Source organism: Hylobates moloch, unplaced genomic scaffold (genome assembly GCF_009828535.3).
Source record: "Hylobates moloch isolate HMO894 unplaced genomic scaffold, HMol_V3 SCAFFOLD_3, whole genome shotgun sequence".
NCBI classification, from domain to species: Eukaryota; Metazoa; Chordata; class Mammalia; order Primates; family Hylobatidae; genus Hylobates; species Hylobates moloch.
This window is the reverse complement of record NW_026652278.1, coordinates 66,876,675-66,894,605: the sequence shown is the minus strand read 5'-3', so window position 1 is coordinate 66,894,605 and position 17,931 is coordinate 66,876,675. Positions and strand designations below refer to the sequence as shown.

The following is a 17,931-nucleotide window of genomic DNA, read 5'->3' as shown; positions in this document are numbered from 1 at the left end:
AACCTGATAGCATGTGGCTTCTAACTGATGCAGAGTGTGTGGGGGTCAGCAAACTTTCTTTCAAAAGTCTATAGTGAATATTTCAAACTTTGCAGGTCAAGAGGCCAAATCAAGGACATTATGTTGATACTAGAAAGAAAGCAGGCTGGGCGCGGTGGCTCATGCCTGTAATCCCAGCACTGGGAGGCCAAGGCAGGCAGATCACCTGAGGTCGGGAGTTCAAGACCAGCCTGACCAACATGGAGAAACCCCATCTCTACTAAAAAAATACAAAAATTAGCCAGGTGTGGTGGTGCATGCCCGTAATCCCAGCTACTCGGGAGGCTGAGGCAGGAGAATTGCTTGAACTTGGGAGGCGGAGTTTGTGGTGAGCCAAGATTGTGCCATTGCACTCCAGCCTAGGCAACAAGAGTGAAACTCTGTCAAAAAGAAAGAAAGAAAGAGAGAGAGAGAGAGAAAGAAAGGAAGAAAGAAAGAAAGAGAGAGAAAGGAAGAAAGAAAGGAAGAAAGAAAACAAATTTCCACAAACATTTTTGAGGAATTCAAAATATAATAATAATTGAGCACAATTTTTTTATACTACAGTCTTGGTAATGAGAAGAATGGAATTTTTGTGGTGGGGGATAACATTTTGCTTAACTGGAGTTCACAGATCATGTTTACTACCCTCAGATCAACGGCAAAAATACTTATCTTTCTTTCTTTTATCCTTTTTAGAGAGAAGGTCTCACTCTATCGCCCAGGCTGGAGTGCAATGGCATGATCATAGCTCACTGTAACCTCGAACTCCTGGGGTCAAGCAATCCTCCCAACCTCCCAAGTAGCTAGGACTACAGGCATGGGCTACCACACCCATGGAGATGAGGCCTTACTCCGTTGCCCAGGCTGGTCTAAACTCGTGGCCTCAGTGATCCACCTGCTTTGGCCTCCCAGAGCTTTGGGATTACAGGTGTGAGCCACCGCACCAGGCCTAAAAATAGTTATATTTAAAACCCATTCTCAGCTTGCAGGCTACACAAAAACAGGGAGGATTTGGGTCCTGTGTCAATTTGGGGTGTGAAGAGGTTGGTCACTGCAGTTACCATTTTGCCTTTCCCTGATTTTTAGTCAGTTTCAGCATCTCTACATGTGTCCACCAGTCATCGGGGTTTCCCACTCTATGAATATCCTTTGCTTATTTTCCTATTGGATTTTCCAACTTTTTCCTTTCGATCTGCAGGAATTCCTTATATATGCTAGCTATTAGTTCCTTGGTTTTAATTGTTGCAAAAATTTCCCCATATATCATTTGCTGTTAACTTTGTCTATATATTCTGATTGAATTGGAACTCCTTTGATGTAGAACAATTTTTCTTCTATGGCATGTGCTCCGGGGGTGCTGAGAAGTCCTTTCCTACTACAAGGTCACGAAGATATACCCCCACATTTCCTTTTATGAGCTTTATATTTTACGTTTCACATTTAGGTCTTGAATCCATCTGGAGTCTACCTTGGTATATGGTGTATGGTAGGGATCTTGCTTTATTTTTTTCCACGTGGTGAGCTAGTTTTCCCAACACCAGCTACTAAACAAGTCATCCTTTCCTCGGTAATTTGCGGTGCCACCTTTATCATATAACAAGTTCCCATATTTATACCTGGGTCTGGTTCTAAGAGCTCTATTCTGTCCCATCAGTCTGTCTATCTTTGAAAGTGTACTAGATGTATTTGGGGCCTGCCCCACGCATGGCCCCACCACCCTCTCCTGTACCGGCTGCCTAGGGGACAGCATCTCAGGCTGCCAGCTCCCCACGGCTTGTGGTGGACACTGCTGTGGTGGTGAGCTGGCCAATCTGACCCCTCTAGGAAACTCAGAATGGGATAACTAGAGTATAGAGGTGCTTGGCAGCTGAGACAGCAGCTGAAAGGGCATTTCAAGAGCAGCGCAAAGAAGAGGCAGTGTAGACATCATGGCCCAGGTGAGACTGTAAGGGAGCCAGTGGAGAGAGGCAGATGCTCCGAGAGGGCACAGATGCTGTGGTGGGCTGAAGAATGGCCATCAAAGGCACCCAGGTCCGAAACGCTGCAACCTCTGCATGTTACTTACATGGCAAAGGGGATTTTGCAGATGTGGTTTGGTTGAAGATCTTGCAATGGGAGATTAGCATGGATTGTCTGGGTGGGCCCTAAATGTAAGCACAAGGGTCCTCATTAGAGGGAGGCAGGGGGAAATTTGACTACAGGAGAGGAGAAGGCATTGGGCCAAGGAAGAGGGGATCAGAACAACGCAGTCACAAGCCAAAGGATGCTGGCAGCCACCAGAAGAGGTGGAAGAGGCAAGGATGGGATTATCTCCTGGAGTTTCTAGAAGGAACCAGCCCTGCTGACACCTAGATTTTAACCCCATAAGCCTCATTTCAGACTTCTGGCGTCTAGAATTGTAAGAGAATAAACTTCTGTGGTTTTAAGCCACTAAGTTAGTGGCATTTTATTATGGCAACTATAGGAAATGAATACAGATGCTGTAGGAAAGGAGAAAACATCCAAGCTTCGTTCCTAGTTTCTAAGCCAGGAGACCCAATGCTGAGGAGGGTCAGCTCAGAATGTCCATGGGAACCCTGAGCCTCACAGCAAGCCCCTTTTCCTGAGCTCCTGAGAGCTCTTGGGTTCTTGTAAACACAGATGCCCTGAAAGGAACAATCCACACTCCTTAGCTTGGCCCAAGACCCTTCAAATCATCTTCCATCTTTCCCTTTCTGCAGTCTGGTCAGTCTGTTCATCTTCCATCTTTCCCTTTCTGCAGTCTGGTTGGTCTGTCCACTGTCCGTTAAATGTTCCTTGGTCCTCCCTCTAAGCCTTTGCTCATCTCAGCCTCTCCTGCTTGGGATGCTTTCCTTGCCACCTAACCAACCCACACCTCAGTCCCAGCAGCAGCGCCAAAAACATTGCTGTGTGGGTGCTAGCGCACCCCATTTCCAAGGGCCATTCCATCCAACAGAGAGCTGGCATTTCCTGAGCACCTGCCCTGGGCCAGGAGCTGTTCTGAGCCCTTCACATGCATTGAGGTGACTCTCAGAAGGAAAGTCAGTCAAGGAAATGCCCAAGTCAAGATGACTCCTAACTCAGCATTGCCTGATCTTCAGTCATGTGGATGCCAGCCTCCCAATTTCTGCTATATATGTATGAAACTTCTATTATTATTTGTTTAGTAGTGTTCTTTAAATTTTTAAAACATCATCCTAAAAAAAAACTCTTTAAGGGTATCACACGTGGAAAACCAGTTCATCAGCCATGTGTAGAGGGTGGCTGTAACATGGGGAGATGAGCCTGTGTGGTTTGCCTCCATGGTTAGCTGCATCAGCTTGGCCTCTGAAGGCTCCAGCAGCTCTCCTTGTGTCCAGTGGGGACACGAGCCCAGTTGAAGAGATGCTAAAGACATGAGCACCCAACTGAACCCTTTCCTGGATAGAACTGACAGAAACGGAAATTCTGTAAGAGAATCAAGGATGGAATAACCATCTGTTTGTGTGATTCAATGTTATTTCACGCCCCACCCGTGCACCACTTAAAATCATCCCTTGGGAGTATCATCTTACAGTTGGGGAACCAGCATTCGGGTGAAGCTGTTATTCTCGCCTCTGCCCCAGCCCTCGGCCCTCTGGGCCTCCTCTGATCTCCCCCAGGAACTTACTGACAGCACCAGCCACTCAGCAAATGCTGTGATGGAGGAGCGATTTCTCATACGTTTACCTCTGTAGCAAATCTTCAAGCTTCTTTGTGGCTTGGTTTTACATTTTCAGTTTCCATTATATAGTCTTGTCTGTCTCCTCAAGAACACCCATGTGGAAGCTGGCACATTAAGACCTTGCCAACCACTTGCTGAGTCATGAATGGCCAATTCTCCAGTCCCTAGAGACTGGGTTTTTTTTTTTTTTTTTTTTGGAGACAGGGTCTCACTCTGCTGCCCAGGCTGGAGTGCAGTGGGGCCATCTTAGTTCACTGTGGCCTTGAACCCCTGGGCTCAAGTGATTCTCCCATCTCAGCCTCTGGAGTAGCTAGGACTACAGGCACACGCCACCACGCCCAGCTCCTACAGACTTCTAAAGAGGACTGAAAGCATCCCAGGGACTCAAATCCTCATTTGCAAAGTGCTCCTTTCAATCTCAACTAAATTGCTTTTGCTGACATTTGGGACTACCACTGTCATCATGAAGAAAAACTAGTCACAAGCCCCTTTAAAATAACCTTTGGTCTGCCGGACGTCGTTGTGAAGTGCCCTTCAGCATCTGCCTTTATGGATTCAAAAGTGCTTCAATGATGTGATCCTACAAGTGAGGGCGGGGAGATCCTCACGCACTGGCAGTCGAAGCGGGTAGGAGGGGCAGTGAGCTAGAAAGCAGAAGCAGCCTGATTCCACCCACCTTGCCCCCCAAAAAGAAATGCCTTCATGTGGTGGGGAGGGGTAAGGCTGGGATAGGGGCACAGCCCAACAGAATCAGATGTTGAGCAATAATTTCATTCTGTGCCAGAGTGTTTGTTCACTTCAATGAATGTCTGAAAATATCTGCTCTGAAATCTCTGTTTCCAGGATATTGGTCAAATATTTGAATGGGGGCAGCCAGTTAATTGACTCAGAGCATTTGACAGAAAGGCAGAGAGAGAGAGGTGGCAGAGGAGCACAGGAAGTTTAGCCAAGTCCAGAGGTAGACCCAGTGATTCTCAGCCTGTGGCAGCCCCCTTAAGTGCTCAGGGCAGGCAGCGGTGGAGAAAAATGGGCGTACAGCCAGCCTGCTGGGTTCAGTATCCAGTTCTATCACCTACCAGCCATGAAACCTTAGGCAACTGGGCCTCAGTTTCCTCCTCTGTAAAATGGGGATAACAGTAATAGGACAGTCTCACGGGGTTATTCAAAGGATTAAAAGAGTTGATGTAGGTAAAGCATTTAGATCCGTTCCCACACATCCAAGAAGTGGTAGCTATTAATATGACATCGTTATTACTCCCTAGTTTGGCATTCAAACCTTTCCCAATGTGAGTTCCAACATGCAGGAGAATGTTAGGGTGGGGGTTGGGGGAAGGTTCTGTGAGTGTGTGCTCACACCCTACCCTGCCGGTGGCAACCCTTCTTCCTCACCATCTCCCCAAACCCTCCTTCAAGGGCTGCCTTTCCTGGGGAGAACAAACCCTTTCCTAACCTCCTAAAGTATGTATTACATATGCCATGCTTCAGGCACCCATGATGAATTATTTGTGTTGTTGGTTCTCCCTAGGGTCTGTACTGGACATGTCTGTGAAATGGGTGGGTGGGCTTTCAGTAAGCTGACATTTTGGCTAAAAGAAAGCTTTCTTTTCTTCTTATTTCTTTCTTTTCTCCTCCTCCTTTCCTTCCTTCTTTTAAAAAAATTGCTTTAGGCCGGGCATGGTGGCTCATGCCTGTAATCCCAGCACTTTCGGAGGCTGAGGTGGGTGGATCACAAGGTCAGGAATTCAAGACCAGCCTGGCCAATATGGTGAAACCCTGTCTCTACTAAAAATACAAAAATTAGCTGGGTGTGGTGGTGAGTGCCTGTAGTCCCAACTACTCGGGAGGCTAAGGCAGGAGAATCGCTTGAACCCTGGAGGTGGAGGTTGCAGTGAGCCGAGATCGCACCACTGCACTCCAGCCTGAGTGACGGAGTGAAACTCTGTCTCAAAAAAAAAAAAAAAAAAAAATTGCTTTAAACAATGGGCTCTGTAGGAAAGATGGGTGAGGAGGGTGGCATGATGTCCTCATGGCCTTTCCTGGCCCTATAGAGGGAAGGGCTGCAGACTGGAGCTGGGGGAGCTGTTTGCGTGTAAGTGGGGAGGGGCATGCAGTGCACAGGGCTCAGGCAATGGGGCTGTGGGACCCAGATCCCAAGTGCAGCCTGCAGCAGAGGGAGGAGCACACAATCCATCTGGCTCCAGGGTCATGGGGCGCCCAGGAGATGCTGGGCCATTTCAGGGGCTAGAGAGGGTGCCTGCAGCAGGGGCTTGGTGAGTTACCCACCTCCAGCAGCTTTGTGCAGGGAACACCCAGAGGGATGAGGGCAGGAGAGCTGGCAGGGCAGTTAGAAAGTGCAGGGGAACTGCCTCCTCCCCACCCTGTAGGTGCCTCTGCAACATTTGGTGGGGATTTTATAGAGGGCTGAAGTCTTAGGGTTATACACACATGGAGGAAGGCCACGAGTCAGTGAAATCTGGATTTTTAGAGACCCCATTAATATCTACAGGCTGAGGAATCCAGGCATTGCTTTTCTTGTTTGCGTTTGTCACATCTAGACTATAATTTTTTAATGCTAATAATAAATAATAATAATAATAATAAAGTGTGCCTACTATGTGTTAGGCACTATTTTGAGAGCTTTACTTGTATTAACTCATCTGACGCTTAAAATAACCCTATGAATATTCCCATTTCACAGATGAAGAAACTGAGGCACAGGTGGATGTAACCGGCTCAAGGTCACCTGAGATTTGAGCCCAGGCTGACTGTGGGAAGGGATTTTGATGAAGGTTTCTTGCCTGCTCTCTCTCCCCAGGGTGCCTTGCCCCTGGCAGGCACATAATAAATACTGATGACACGGACAGGCTGATAGAAACGTAGGTGCAGATGTCAATGTTTTTGTTCCCCAGGGAAGCCATGAATCAGAGCTGCGTGGGGTGGGAGGTGGCTGATGGGCTGAGTAACTAGAACTCCATCTGGCTGCTCACCCTCTCTGCAGGGTACCCCAGGGGGTCTCCCTCCTACGGCCCCCACCGAGTTCTGTCATCCTTCCTGCTCCAGCAGCGGCTAAGCTGAGCCCAGAGAGACAAGGAAATAGCAATGTGGACTTGTGGGTGTCTTCAGGCTTAATATCTTTGTAACCATATTGCAAAAGGGCATGCCTAAGACAGCGCCTTATGCTTAATCTTTCTCTCTTATTGCTTTTTCTTGTGTATGATTTAACCTTGCACCAGGTATCAAGCTAGATAAATAAAAACTTTTATTTCAGATTAGCCCCGACTGGGGGCTGCCTTGAAAGCTGAGCAGTCATCCAGGGAGTCAGATGAAAAAGGGAGCTGGGAATCTGAGCTGCTTAGAGGGGCTCGTCTCAGGTTCAAAGCCCCCAGAAGATACTGGAGACCTTTTCTGAGGTGGGAGCTACGAGGATCTCCTCCTATGCCCATAACCTGGAAAGGTGGATGCAGGCAGCTGATATTCCCCTGGTCCAGCCTTCCTAAATCCCCTTCCTAGATGCCTTCCTAGGTACCCTCTCCTCACCCTGGTATTTTCTTCCTGATGTTTAACACGGCGGGGAAACACTCTCTTTGCTGATTTATTTATGATCCCTTTTCTCCACTAACATGTGAACTCTATGAGGGCGGTGATGGTGGCTTTCAGTTCACAGTTGGTCCCCAGGGTCTAGCATGGAGCTTGGCACACAGTAGCCACTCAATAAGTACTCATTGGCTAGCTGAATGAATGAATCAACAAATGAATGAATGAATAAAGGAATGATTGAATGAATCTTAATATTCCACTCCTACACACAGACCACCAGGCTGACGTGAATCCCTTGGCTTCTCAGGCAGAATAGCAAACAATAGCAGAAAAAAAACGTGAGTTTTAGAAGCAGGAAGGTCTAGGTTTGAATCCTGGATCTGCTGCTCTTTGCTATGCGGCCCTAAGCATGTTTCACGAGCTCTTTGCGTCTTAGCTTCCTCATCTGTTAAGTGGCTCTAGCCAGCTACATTTGGGGGTTATGATGGGGGTGAGAGATGACGTATGTAGCCGAAGGCAAACTCTTGCACACATCCAGAGAGAGATACATGGATGTTCACAGCAGCACAGTTTGTAATAGCAAAAATCAACCCATCAACAGGGAAATGGATGAATAAACTGCAGTATTTTCCCATGATGGAGTAATATGCATAGTAAACATGAAAAACAATACCCACCTGACATCATGGATGAGTCTTGGATATATACTATTGAGGAGAAAATAGGAGTCCCAGGAGCCTATGTATAACATGATACTTGTAAAATAAAGTTCAAAGACAACTAAATTCAAGCAATATGTCATCCACATATATGTGATAAGATATTTGCCAAAAGGAAGAGAGTAAGATAATGCAGGATTCAAATATGTGGTTCTGGGGGATGGGAGGCAGGGAATGGGGTACAGGAGGAACACACAGGTGGTAAGGTGTGGGTAAGGTGAGGGTAAGGTGTGGGTAAGGTATGAATAAGGTGTGGGTAAGGCGAGGTAAGGCATGGGTGATGGTCTTGCTCTAGGTGGGCTGGTGAGTTTCACAGGCATCCACAATATTATTAAGGCTAAGAATGAAACAAAAGAGAGCTACACGTGGACCAATGTTAATCGTGAGCCAAGAATTACGTTTAAATCAATTATGTGTACCAGAGGTGGACCAAGTTAAAATAGAAAGAGAATGCAAACTAAATGGTGGCTAATTTCATATTCCTCCAAAGATCTCAAAGCTCTTGAAAGTCAATAAAAAGCAGTTATCTTACAGATTGAGGAAAAAGCAGAAAAGAACCAAAAAAGAAAAAAAGACAAGTTCCTGTTGACATGGGGTAACCAGAATCTCCCACCAAAACAACCTCCAGCCATAAGCTAGAATCCCCGCAACCCTGCAGAGCTGCCTCAGCCATGGCTCTGGCTCAGAGATGTGGTTCCCTGAGCTGAGTGGGCCAATAAAAAGGGCCCGTGCAGTCCATGCTTTGCCCAGCTGGGGAAGTGGACTCAGGTCTAGCAGAAGGGGGAGGCCTTGAGGGTGTTTCCACAGCACTCTATGTCCCAAGCAAGGGACAGAGACAGACTCCTGCCCATGGGGAGGGTATGGGGAAGACGAGACGCAGAAAGGGAGAGTCCTAGACTGTGCTTCAGTGAAATCTCTTAAAAGTCCACCCACCAGTGTTATTTATGGGAAGGAAGCAAGGGGCAAGCCACTGTTGCTGACAAAGAGCATACAGGACCTCATTAAAGGAGAGAGGAAGAACAGGGAATCATGAGCATGGCTGTAAAGACTGGTTTATCACAAAGGAGGGCTCATGAGAGCATGAGGAGAGGCCGGCTGGCAGGAAGCGCACCCTGCAGAGAAGAGGGAGAAAGATCAGGGGGAAGGAAGAAGTGCAGACTTTCCTGTGGCTCATTAGGAGAAAGTGAGTGTTGATGTGATGCATTATTGCTGTTTCGGCATGATGGTGGGAGAGAACTATAAATAATAGGCCAGCGTGTTTGTATAATTAAATTAAAAACCCTCTAGAGGCTCTGTCCCTAGATACTCTTGAAAGAAGAGAGCTACAGGATACAAATGGGCTAAACCTACACTTTGGACAGCAGGTTTCTTCCAGCTTGAGAAAGAATGCTTCTCAACTGCTAGTGGCTGCCAGAGGGCAGGTAAGAAAGGCTTGGAGGCCCATCCTTGTGCTGGGATCAATTAGTGATGTCTGCCATGGATGAAGAATGGGGTGTTTTGGTACATGTGGGTCTAGGGTGGCATTCACAGATATTAACAGGCTTTTCTTATGAATATGCCCCTTTCTGCCTAGGCCACCACCATGATCCCAGAAACCTAGACTCAGATGTTAGTAGTTTCTTTGTCTCCTCCTTTTCCTGCATTGTCTATTTTCAGTACATCACCAGAGCCTGCTGACTCGGCTCCTGTACGTCACTACAATGACCCCCAGACCTCCCCGCAGCAAGGATAGATTAGAGCCACAGCCTGTTAGCAGATCGCCCTCATTCCAGTGCTTCCTGCTCCAATCCACCCAGAACTGCATGAGATGAATCTCCTGGTGACCCTGTGTTCACTTCCCCGATCCCAGCTGCACTCAATAACCTACTTCTTTTGCTTTCTATGTCTTCTAGCAAATGTCCTGCCACCCCTCTCTGATCTGCCCTGGACTCCTTCCTGGTGACCTCTGGCTCCAGCCAGGTGAGCCATTCCCCAAGATGCCCTGAGATGTTTGGGGCTTCCAGGCAGCCATTGTGCTACCCCAAGCCAGGAGCTGTGGTGTGCGATTCAGTGTTCCAAAGCAATTCTGCTTTTCCTGAGTTTTTACTTCTCAGGGGAAGAAAATGCCAAGCAGCTTAATCACAAGGGCTTTGAAGTGTTTCGCACGATGGTCTCCTATGATAGCTGTCCCCCCGCCAGGCCATGGCCAGGGGCCTGATTCAGTTATTGGCATATGTGGGGGGTGTGAGGTTGTGCAAGTCTGACTGTATCTGATTATTCTCCCTGCGTACACACACACACACACAAACACACACACACACACACACACACACACACACACACACAGACCCCCCTTCAAAGCAATCAATGTATTTTCATGTATTTCAGTGTATTTTAAAGCACTCAGTGTACCTCCTCACTTAGGTAGCATTAAAATAAAATTCAGAGACAAGCAAGGGAAGGCTCTGTCCTTCACTAACATAGTACCCCAGTGTGACCTGGAAGTGAGGCCGCTGCCTTGAAAGTTGAAAGTGAGGGGTTTCGGCCTGATACTTCTCACCTACCCTTGATTCTAGCCCTGTGTTTCTCAACTTTCTCTTCATCATCACCCACCCCACTCAAACCCCTTGCCCCAGGAGCCACTTTAGACATTTTTATGTAATTGCTTTCCTCCCCCAACATGAAATGTCAACACCATGGATATAATGTAAATCTCCTTCATACATTAAAAGAGTAAGATCTTCCCCAGTACAAAATTTTGCCGCCATTGAGAACACATGCTCCTTTAGACCAGAGCTTCTCAAAGTGTGGTCCCCAGACCAGCAGCATCAGTGTTGCCTGGGCGCACCCACAGAGTTTCTGATTCTTTAGGTTTAGTGGGGATGCAAAACCTTGCATTTCTAATAATTCCCAGATGATGCTGATACTGCTGCTCTGGGGACCACACTTTGAGAACTAGTAGGTTGTCATGGAAACTGGGAGGTTCTGGAACCTGAGGGACTTGGGCTCAAATCCCTGCTCTGCCTCTTAGTAGCTGTGACTATTGGCCAATCTACATAAATTCTCTGAGCCTTGCTTTCCTTGTCTATGTCTCTCTCATAGACTGTTTTGAGGGATAATTTGTGTCCAGGCTGTGCCTGGTGCATGGCAGGCACCCAATAAACAGGGTTCTCCTCCCCTCACTCAGGACCACTCAGGATGGTCCTGAGCTGCGGACGACAGCAGATGGGGAAATGGATGTGGGCCACAAGAAGAGATTAAGCCTTTTTAGCATGAAAAGAGGACAGAGCTCTGCCCTCACCCACAGCACTTGTCCTATCAGCACCTCCTCCAAGGCCTCCATGTCCCCCTTGGCCTCTGTCTCCTAATGTGGCCTGTGGCTGGGCAGTCGGGGCTGCGACTGTCTCTCAGCTGGACACCCCAACCTCTTCCCTGTTTGCTCCACCTTGATCACAGTGAGCTTCCCAAACGCAATCCTGACTATGCACCCCCCAAGGCCCCCCAGGTGGCGCCCTGCGGCTCTCAGGACCAGGGTTGGCATTATCCTGAGCAGGGCACTCCACATGCTGCATGGCCGGCCCTGCCTCCCTCTGCGGCCTCAGCACCGTACCCCCGCCCCCACCCCGCCTCCCCTATGCACTGCGCCCAGCCACACTGAGCTACTGCAGATGCATGAATGTGGCTCCTCTCCTACTGCAGAGTCTCTGTACACACTGTTCTTTCTGCCTGTCCTCCCCTTTTTCCAGCAAATTCCTACTCCTCCTGCAGTGCCTGGCTTCTGTGATCTCTCCTCATGGGGTCTCCCCACCCTGTGTTTAGTGGGTGAGGCACCCCCTCCCAAGGATCTTTTCTCCCTTCTTATCATGGATATTTTTGAGCACACACAGAAGTAGATAAAACAGTCTAACGGGCCCCCAGGGAGCCATCACCCCATGTTAACATCAGCATATCTTGTGCCTCCTCTTCACAGAGTTTCACCGAGGTATTAAAGCTGCCTCTGCATAGGTCTGTCTCCTGACCAAACTGCAGGTTCCCAGGGTGAAGATGGTGCCCTGGTCTCCACCACCTCTCAGGACATTAGCACAGCTCCTGGCCCAGAGAAGGCCCTCGGTCAACTGTGGGTGGGAATGAAGAGTCCACGCTGCTCAGTGCCTTAGCTACAAGATCAGGTGCTCTTCTGAGTGCTGACTCGGCTCAGCTCGCTAAACCCCCACAGGCCTGTGAGGCAGGGGCTGTTATCTCCATTTTACAGATTGGAAACAGATGCTTAGAAAGTTATGCAGCTGGTCAGTGGCAATAGCTAAGCCAAGTCCACCTAACTCTAGAACAGAGCCACCAACAGAAATAGAATATGGGCACATGGGTGATTTTAAATTCTCTAGTAGCCACAAAAAAGAAATAGGTAACATTAATTTTAATAATATGTTGTGTTTCACCCAGTATATCCAAAATATTATCATTTCAACATGTCATCAATATAAAACATTACCAGTGAGATACTTTATCACCTTTTTTTGCACACTAGGTCTTCAAAATCCTATGTGTTTTATTGACAGCACATCTCAATTCAGACTAGCCACACTTCAAGTGCACAGTAGCTACATGGGCTCGTGGGCAAATGCATTGGCCGGCACAGCTAGAGGTCACCACCATGGACAGTGGCTCCAGAGCCTGTACTCTCAACCACCGCCCTGTGCTCAAATAAATAAAGGAGGAAATGAATGAATGAGTCCCAAGGACCCCTGGGTCCTGCTTGTTCCTTGACAATTAATAAACCTTAATATTTTATGGCCCTTTAGAGTCTCTCCAGCACCCTCTCAGCCATGTGGGGATTATGAACCTATTTCCATGGGCGAGGACCACGGGGTTGAGAGGTCGAACATCTTGCTCAGATATATTGCTGGCATGAGGCACAGCTGGGCCTCGAACCCACAACTTCTGACTCCAAGTTCAGTGCTCTGTTGGGGGGTGGTGAGTGCAGCTGCCCTTGAAGGAGGATTGTGTCTGCCTGGCAGAAGAAGGATGAGGCCAGAGGGGGTGTCTGTTGAGACCACAGGCTGGGCTGTCCTTTGGGGACAGGAGACTGCAGAACTCTGTTTTGGTCAGGCCTCCAAGAAAATGATGCCACTTGTGGGTGGCAGGGCAGGCACAGGCTGAGGGAGCAGATGGGGCCCATGCCAGGTCCTCTATGGGAAAGAACTTGTCATTCCTCAGTCTCAGTTTGGCCACAAGGGGCTGAGAACAAATTGATGGCAATGGAGCCGTAACTTAGCACTGAAGGCCTCTTTGTTCTTGGCAAAACAGAGGGGTCATTAGTAATGGGGAAAGCACTGGTGTGCAGACATAAATCCCCACAGCTGTGGGGCTGATAAACAGCCTGGAGGGGACAGGGCCTCAGGGGACTGGGCAGGTTACCTGTGGGCCATGGATCTGTTGTGGGCTCAGGCCTGTCTCCAGCCAGCCATGTGGGGCAGACAGGCCTCACCCACTGCAGACAGAGCCACCACCAGCCCAGGCTTCTGGGGGTGCCCCAGGGACTCAAGTCACCCATGTCAGTGACACTCAGGACTCTCCATTTGGCTCTGCCCACCCCCTACAAAGCCCTTAGTTCTTTCTTTCAAAGGAAAATGGTTCCTGAGCAGCTAGGGCTGGGGCAAGCCCCTACTGGGCACTCAGGGAAAGCTTGGGGCAGTCAGCTGTGAAGATGCCCTCAGGGTGACATGAACCATCCCTTCTCCCTGCTTTCCAATAAACAGGCACTGGCCAGGCCAGGCCACCCAGGAGAGGGCTGTGACCAAATGTCACCAGAGAGCCAGGTGTGTGAGACAGACCCTTGACAGACAATGTTCTTTTCAGGCACGTCTACACTGGTGGAAGGAAGTAGAGACGAGGCCAAATCCTAGCCCGCTGTCCACCTGCTCCCCTGGGGACAGTGCCCTCCTGCCCATCAGCCTGCTTTAGGCTCATGCTGAAGATGGCTCTCAGGGAGACTGTGCCAGCCCAGGGCCACGAAGAAGGGGGCAGGAATGGGGGGTGGGGGCAGCCCTGTTGAGCCAGTCAGGGTGGGTAGGTAAGAAAGAGAAGGGCTGCCCTTTGCTCAAGATGCTCGTTACCCAACAAGGGTTTGGGTGAAGTGAGGTGCTGACAAACATCCACAAAACAGGTAAAGGAAGATCTAACGCCACCCTGCAAGTGTTGTTCAAGTGGTAACATAGCAAGGATGGCAAATATTTGTCACACAGTGGCCCTATCCCTTGCCACATCCATAGCAGACTCTGCCAATTGAATACTGCACTCTTGAGCCTATTTGGTTCCATGATCCTCTGCAGGCAGCCATTACCAATCAATCAAAGCTGGCATGTGAGAGGTAACCTATTTGTCATCCTTTCTAAAAGCCCTTAAGACACATCTGTGCTGGCAGTGGGAATCCTATAAAGCTATGCTGAATGCCTCAGGCCTTCCAGAAGTTTCTGCCTCCTGCCCTCACCTCCACACACATCTCTTCCCCGTGGTTTCAAATCCTGGGTCTCCCTTCTCACCCTATTGTTTGTACTTGGGAGCCTGTCCCAGGAGATTTTGCCCCTGGAGATGCTGCAGTCTGTCGTGCCCGGACTCCAAGCTTGGACCTCCAGCCTCCTTCCCCAGAGGAAGAGAGTAGAGAGATGGTTCTGGCTGGAGCCATCTTTGAAGACTAGAGAGGACCCAAGCGTCCGGACTGGCAGCCTGGCACCCAGCATGAACCTGGAATGGGCCAGCGCCCTGGAGGATGGGCTCACAGGGTCTCTGCAGAAGTTCCCATTCTAAGCATGACCTTGAACCAAGTCCTGGCTCTTTGCTCCCCACCTCCATCCAGGCTGGGTTATATCTGGAACCAGCCCAGAGGCTGTGAGCACATGAGAGACACACCCCCACCCAGCCCAGCACCCCCTTCCTGCTGCCGCTCTGTCTTGGCTCCCGAGCTCCATCACCCAGGGCTCACCGGTGTTCCCTCAGTTCTCCAGCACAAGCCCCTGGTCACTGGGAGGCTCTTGCTGTGTGTCTCAGCTTGCAAAATTCATGAAGAAGATCAGCACCAAGACAGGCCTCCCCTTCTGCTCTGCTCACCTAGAAAGGGCCTCAATTCCCAGGCGGGTCCTGCCTTCCTGCAGAATAGTTTCCTTCCTGGGCCTGGCTTCCTCACATCCCGGTCTGAGGACCGCCTGCACCTGAGCTGCCTGGGGTGCTGTGAGAAAGGACCATTCTTGGGCCCATCCCAGACCTCCAGAAGGACAATCTCCATGGGGCCCAAGGACTTCATAGTTTTGGTAGGAGCCCCAGGAGATTCTTGGGCATGCCGGAGTTTGAAAACTCACTCCCCTAGAGTGACATTCATTCATTTTGCAAGTACATATCAGGGTTTACGCTACACCAGGTCCTGTGCTGGACATCAGAATGATGAAATGGTGGGAGGGCGTGGTGCAGAGGCCCAAACCCATGTTCTTGCTGCCAGTCACCACCTGCAGTGGGTGGGGAGTTGCTCTGGGTCCTGGGGTTCCCTGGGCTTAGAGGTGCAACAATAGTCATGTCAGCAGCTGCGGGTCCCAGGGAGCCCACGACACCCCTGGTTTCTTGCATCGCCAAGGACATGAGGTGTCTCCCTCCTACTAGCTAACTCCTAGCTTCTCAAGGTAGCATTAGCTGCTAGCTGTAGTAATAACCACAGCTAACACTTATGCGGTACTTTACATACGTTAACTAAGCCCTTTATATGTTAAATCATCTGACCCTTACATCACCTCGAGATAGGTACTCTTGTTGCTCCAATTTTATGGAGGTACAGGCAAATTGAGGGACAGGGACCCACCCAAAATGACATGGCACAGTAGACTCCATCCTCCTCCACGTTCTTGATCACTATGCCTTGCTGTCCTCTGAGCTTTAGGGGCAGGATGCTACTCCAACAATGCCACTCCCGGTTCTGGGGGTGTGGGGGTGTGGTAGGGAGAAGCAGTGCCATCAGCCTGACCTGCCCAGATACACCAGGCTGACCCTTCACTGACTCGTGGGTTGGGCAGGGCGGCTGTGTATGGCATGTATGGGGGGTGGGCAGAGCCAGAGTCTGTGGGCGAGCAGCCTGTCGCCGCATCCTCAAGGCAACCTTGCTCTAAAACCACCCAGCCCTGGGACAGCCGAACAGAGCTGCCATTTGTCAGTCTTTGGGTGGGGCGTGGGTCAGGGATCCCATCACCCGGAACCATCTCTACCGTCAGTCACTATTCTGCTCAACCAAGGCAGCTGGGCAGCAAGGGGGCTGATGTTCCCCCCTGCAACATTCCAGATGCGACATGAATTCCTAAGGGTTGGAAATGTGAAAAGAACATGAAATCAGCTGTAGTTGCAGCTCCGTTTGTTCTAAAATGATGTTAGAACTGCCACCTTTTCATCAAATATGAAAAGAAAAAGACAAACCCAGAGCACTGGAGGAGGTTAGATGGGAGTCACCAAAGTCCCAGGCCCAGAGCCCCAAAGTGCCCAAGTGTCTCAGACCTTGGACAGCGGCACACGCACCCACCCCACAGTGCCCGCCAAGCAGCCCCCAGACAGCTTAGCCTCTGTCGGCTTCCCAGCATCTCTTCTCCCTGTTCCTCCTGCCTTCACTCGGTCCCCTTCCTGGCCCTTTGGCGAGGATTGTCCCTGTAGTCAGGTCTCCTGCCCTGTCCCACAGGCCCACAGACCTCTCCTTAGCCCCCAGAGCCTGAGATGCCTACTGGCTCTCCTTGGGTGGAGGACAGAGGGGTGAGAGGAGAGAGGGACAGCCTTCTGCCTTACCTGAAACGATGGTGTAGCCAATGCCCCGGGGACGTCCTTTATCCTGGTCTATGGCAGTGATGATGCGCACCGTCGTGCCCTGGGCAGAAGAGAGGAGGGACTTGAGTTTGGGTCCCCTGGCTGCTGTCTTTCTTTGTAGCTATCATGGCACCCACAGCTTCCCTCCCCAGGCTGATCCCGGCTGCAAGGGCAACCCAGGAAGTCGGTGCCAAGGGCTCAGGCATCAGCTGCCCTGGGCACACACTGCAGTTCCCAGGCAAACACCCTAGGGTCCATGGGGAGGCCCAACCTTACCGATGTTATCATTCCCCTTTCCCCTTCCCATATCCCTTGTTCAGATGGACCAGCATGGAAGAAGAACAGATGAGGAGCATCCAGCGAAGAGACAAGAGATCTGGTCTCTAGCTCAACCACCCATCACATTGCTGTGTGACCTTAGGAAGGTTGCTTCACCTCTCTGGCCTCACTTTCCCTCCACCTTAATAAGAATAACAGCAAAAAGCCTGGGACCTTGTTTTTACTGGGGTCTGAATAAAGGAGAACATGGTGGATCAATTACTTTAGGGATGAAAGCATAAATCGTGAAAGCATGTATCTCGGGGGATGACGGTGGCAACTCAGGAGGCCGCCATGGCCCTAGGAACCATGGCCCACACAGCGCTGTGCCTGGCAACTCCTGCTTGGAATGGCTCTGCCCACACCCCTACTTATTCTCTCTGCAGCACTGATGGAGAAGGGGCAGGAGGTGGAACTAACAGGATGGGAAGCCAGGCGAACGAGTTCTTGGGGAGCACAGCCTATGGCATGAAGTCAAGGACATCTGAGCAGACAGCTGCTATACACATATGAGGAGTGTGAATACACATATGGCTCACATGGAGAAATGTACAAAAAAGGGGAGAAGTCCACCTGGAGGAATTGGCAAATGGTTGTACAGATGGCAACATTCAGCATGGGTCATGAAGCATGAGTAGGAGTTTGCCAGGGAGAGAACATGAAGAGGAAGGTGCTCTGGGCAGAAGGCAGAGCTCAGGCAAGTGCTTGGAGGCATAAGACTGTCCTAGAAAAGATCCTGGCATACAACTGGCACATTCAAATATCAATTGATGGGTTGATTGATTGACTGAATAAACAAATGAACAAACAAGAGTTTGTTTAAACCTT

At 49.8% G+C, this 17,931-nt stretch overlaps 1 protein-coding gene across 2 annotated transcripts in view; it reads right to left on the bottom strand.

Moving 5' to 3' along the window:
* Positions 1 to 17,931, bottom strand: part of LOC116459102 (cadherin-23) — a 317,512-nt gene that overhangs the window by 118,031 nt on the left and 181,550 nt on the right. For both annotated transcript variants that reach the window (XM_058436324.1, XM_032139382.2), the window contains exon 9: positions 16,768 to 16,846. In XM_058436324.1, the coding sequence (XP_058292307.1) occupies positions 16,768 to 16,846 (79 nt within the window). The remainder of the gene's footprint in view (positions 1 to 16,767; positions 16,847 to 17,931) is intronic.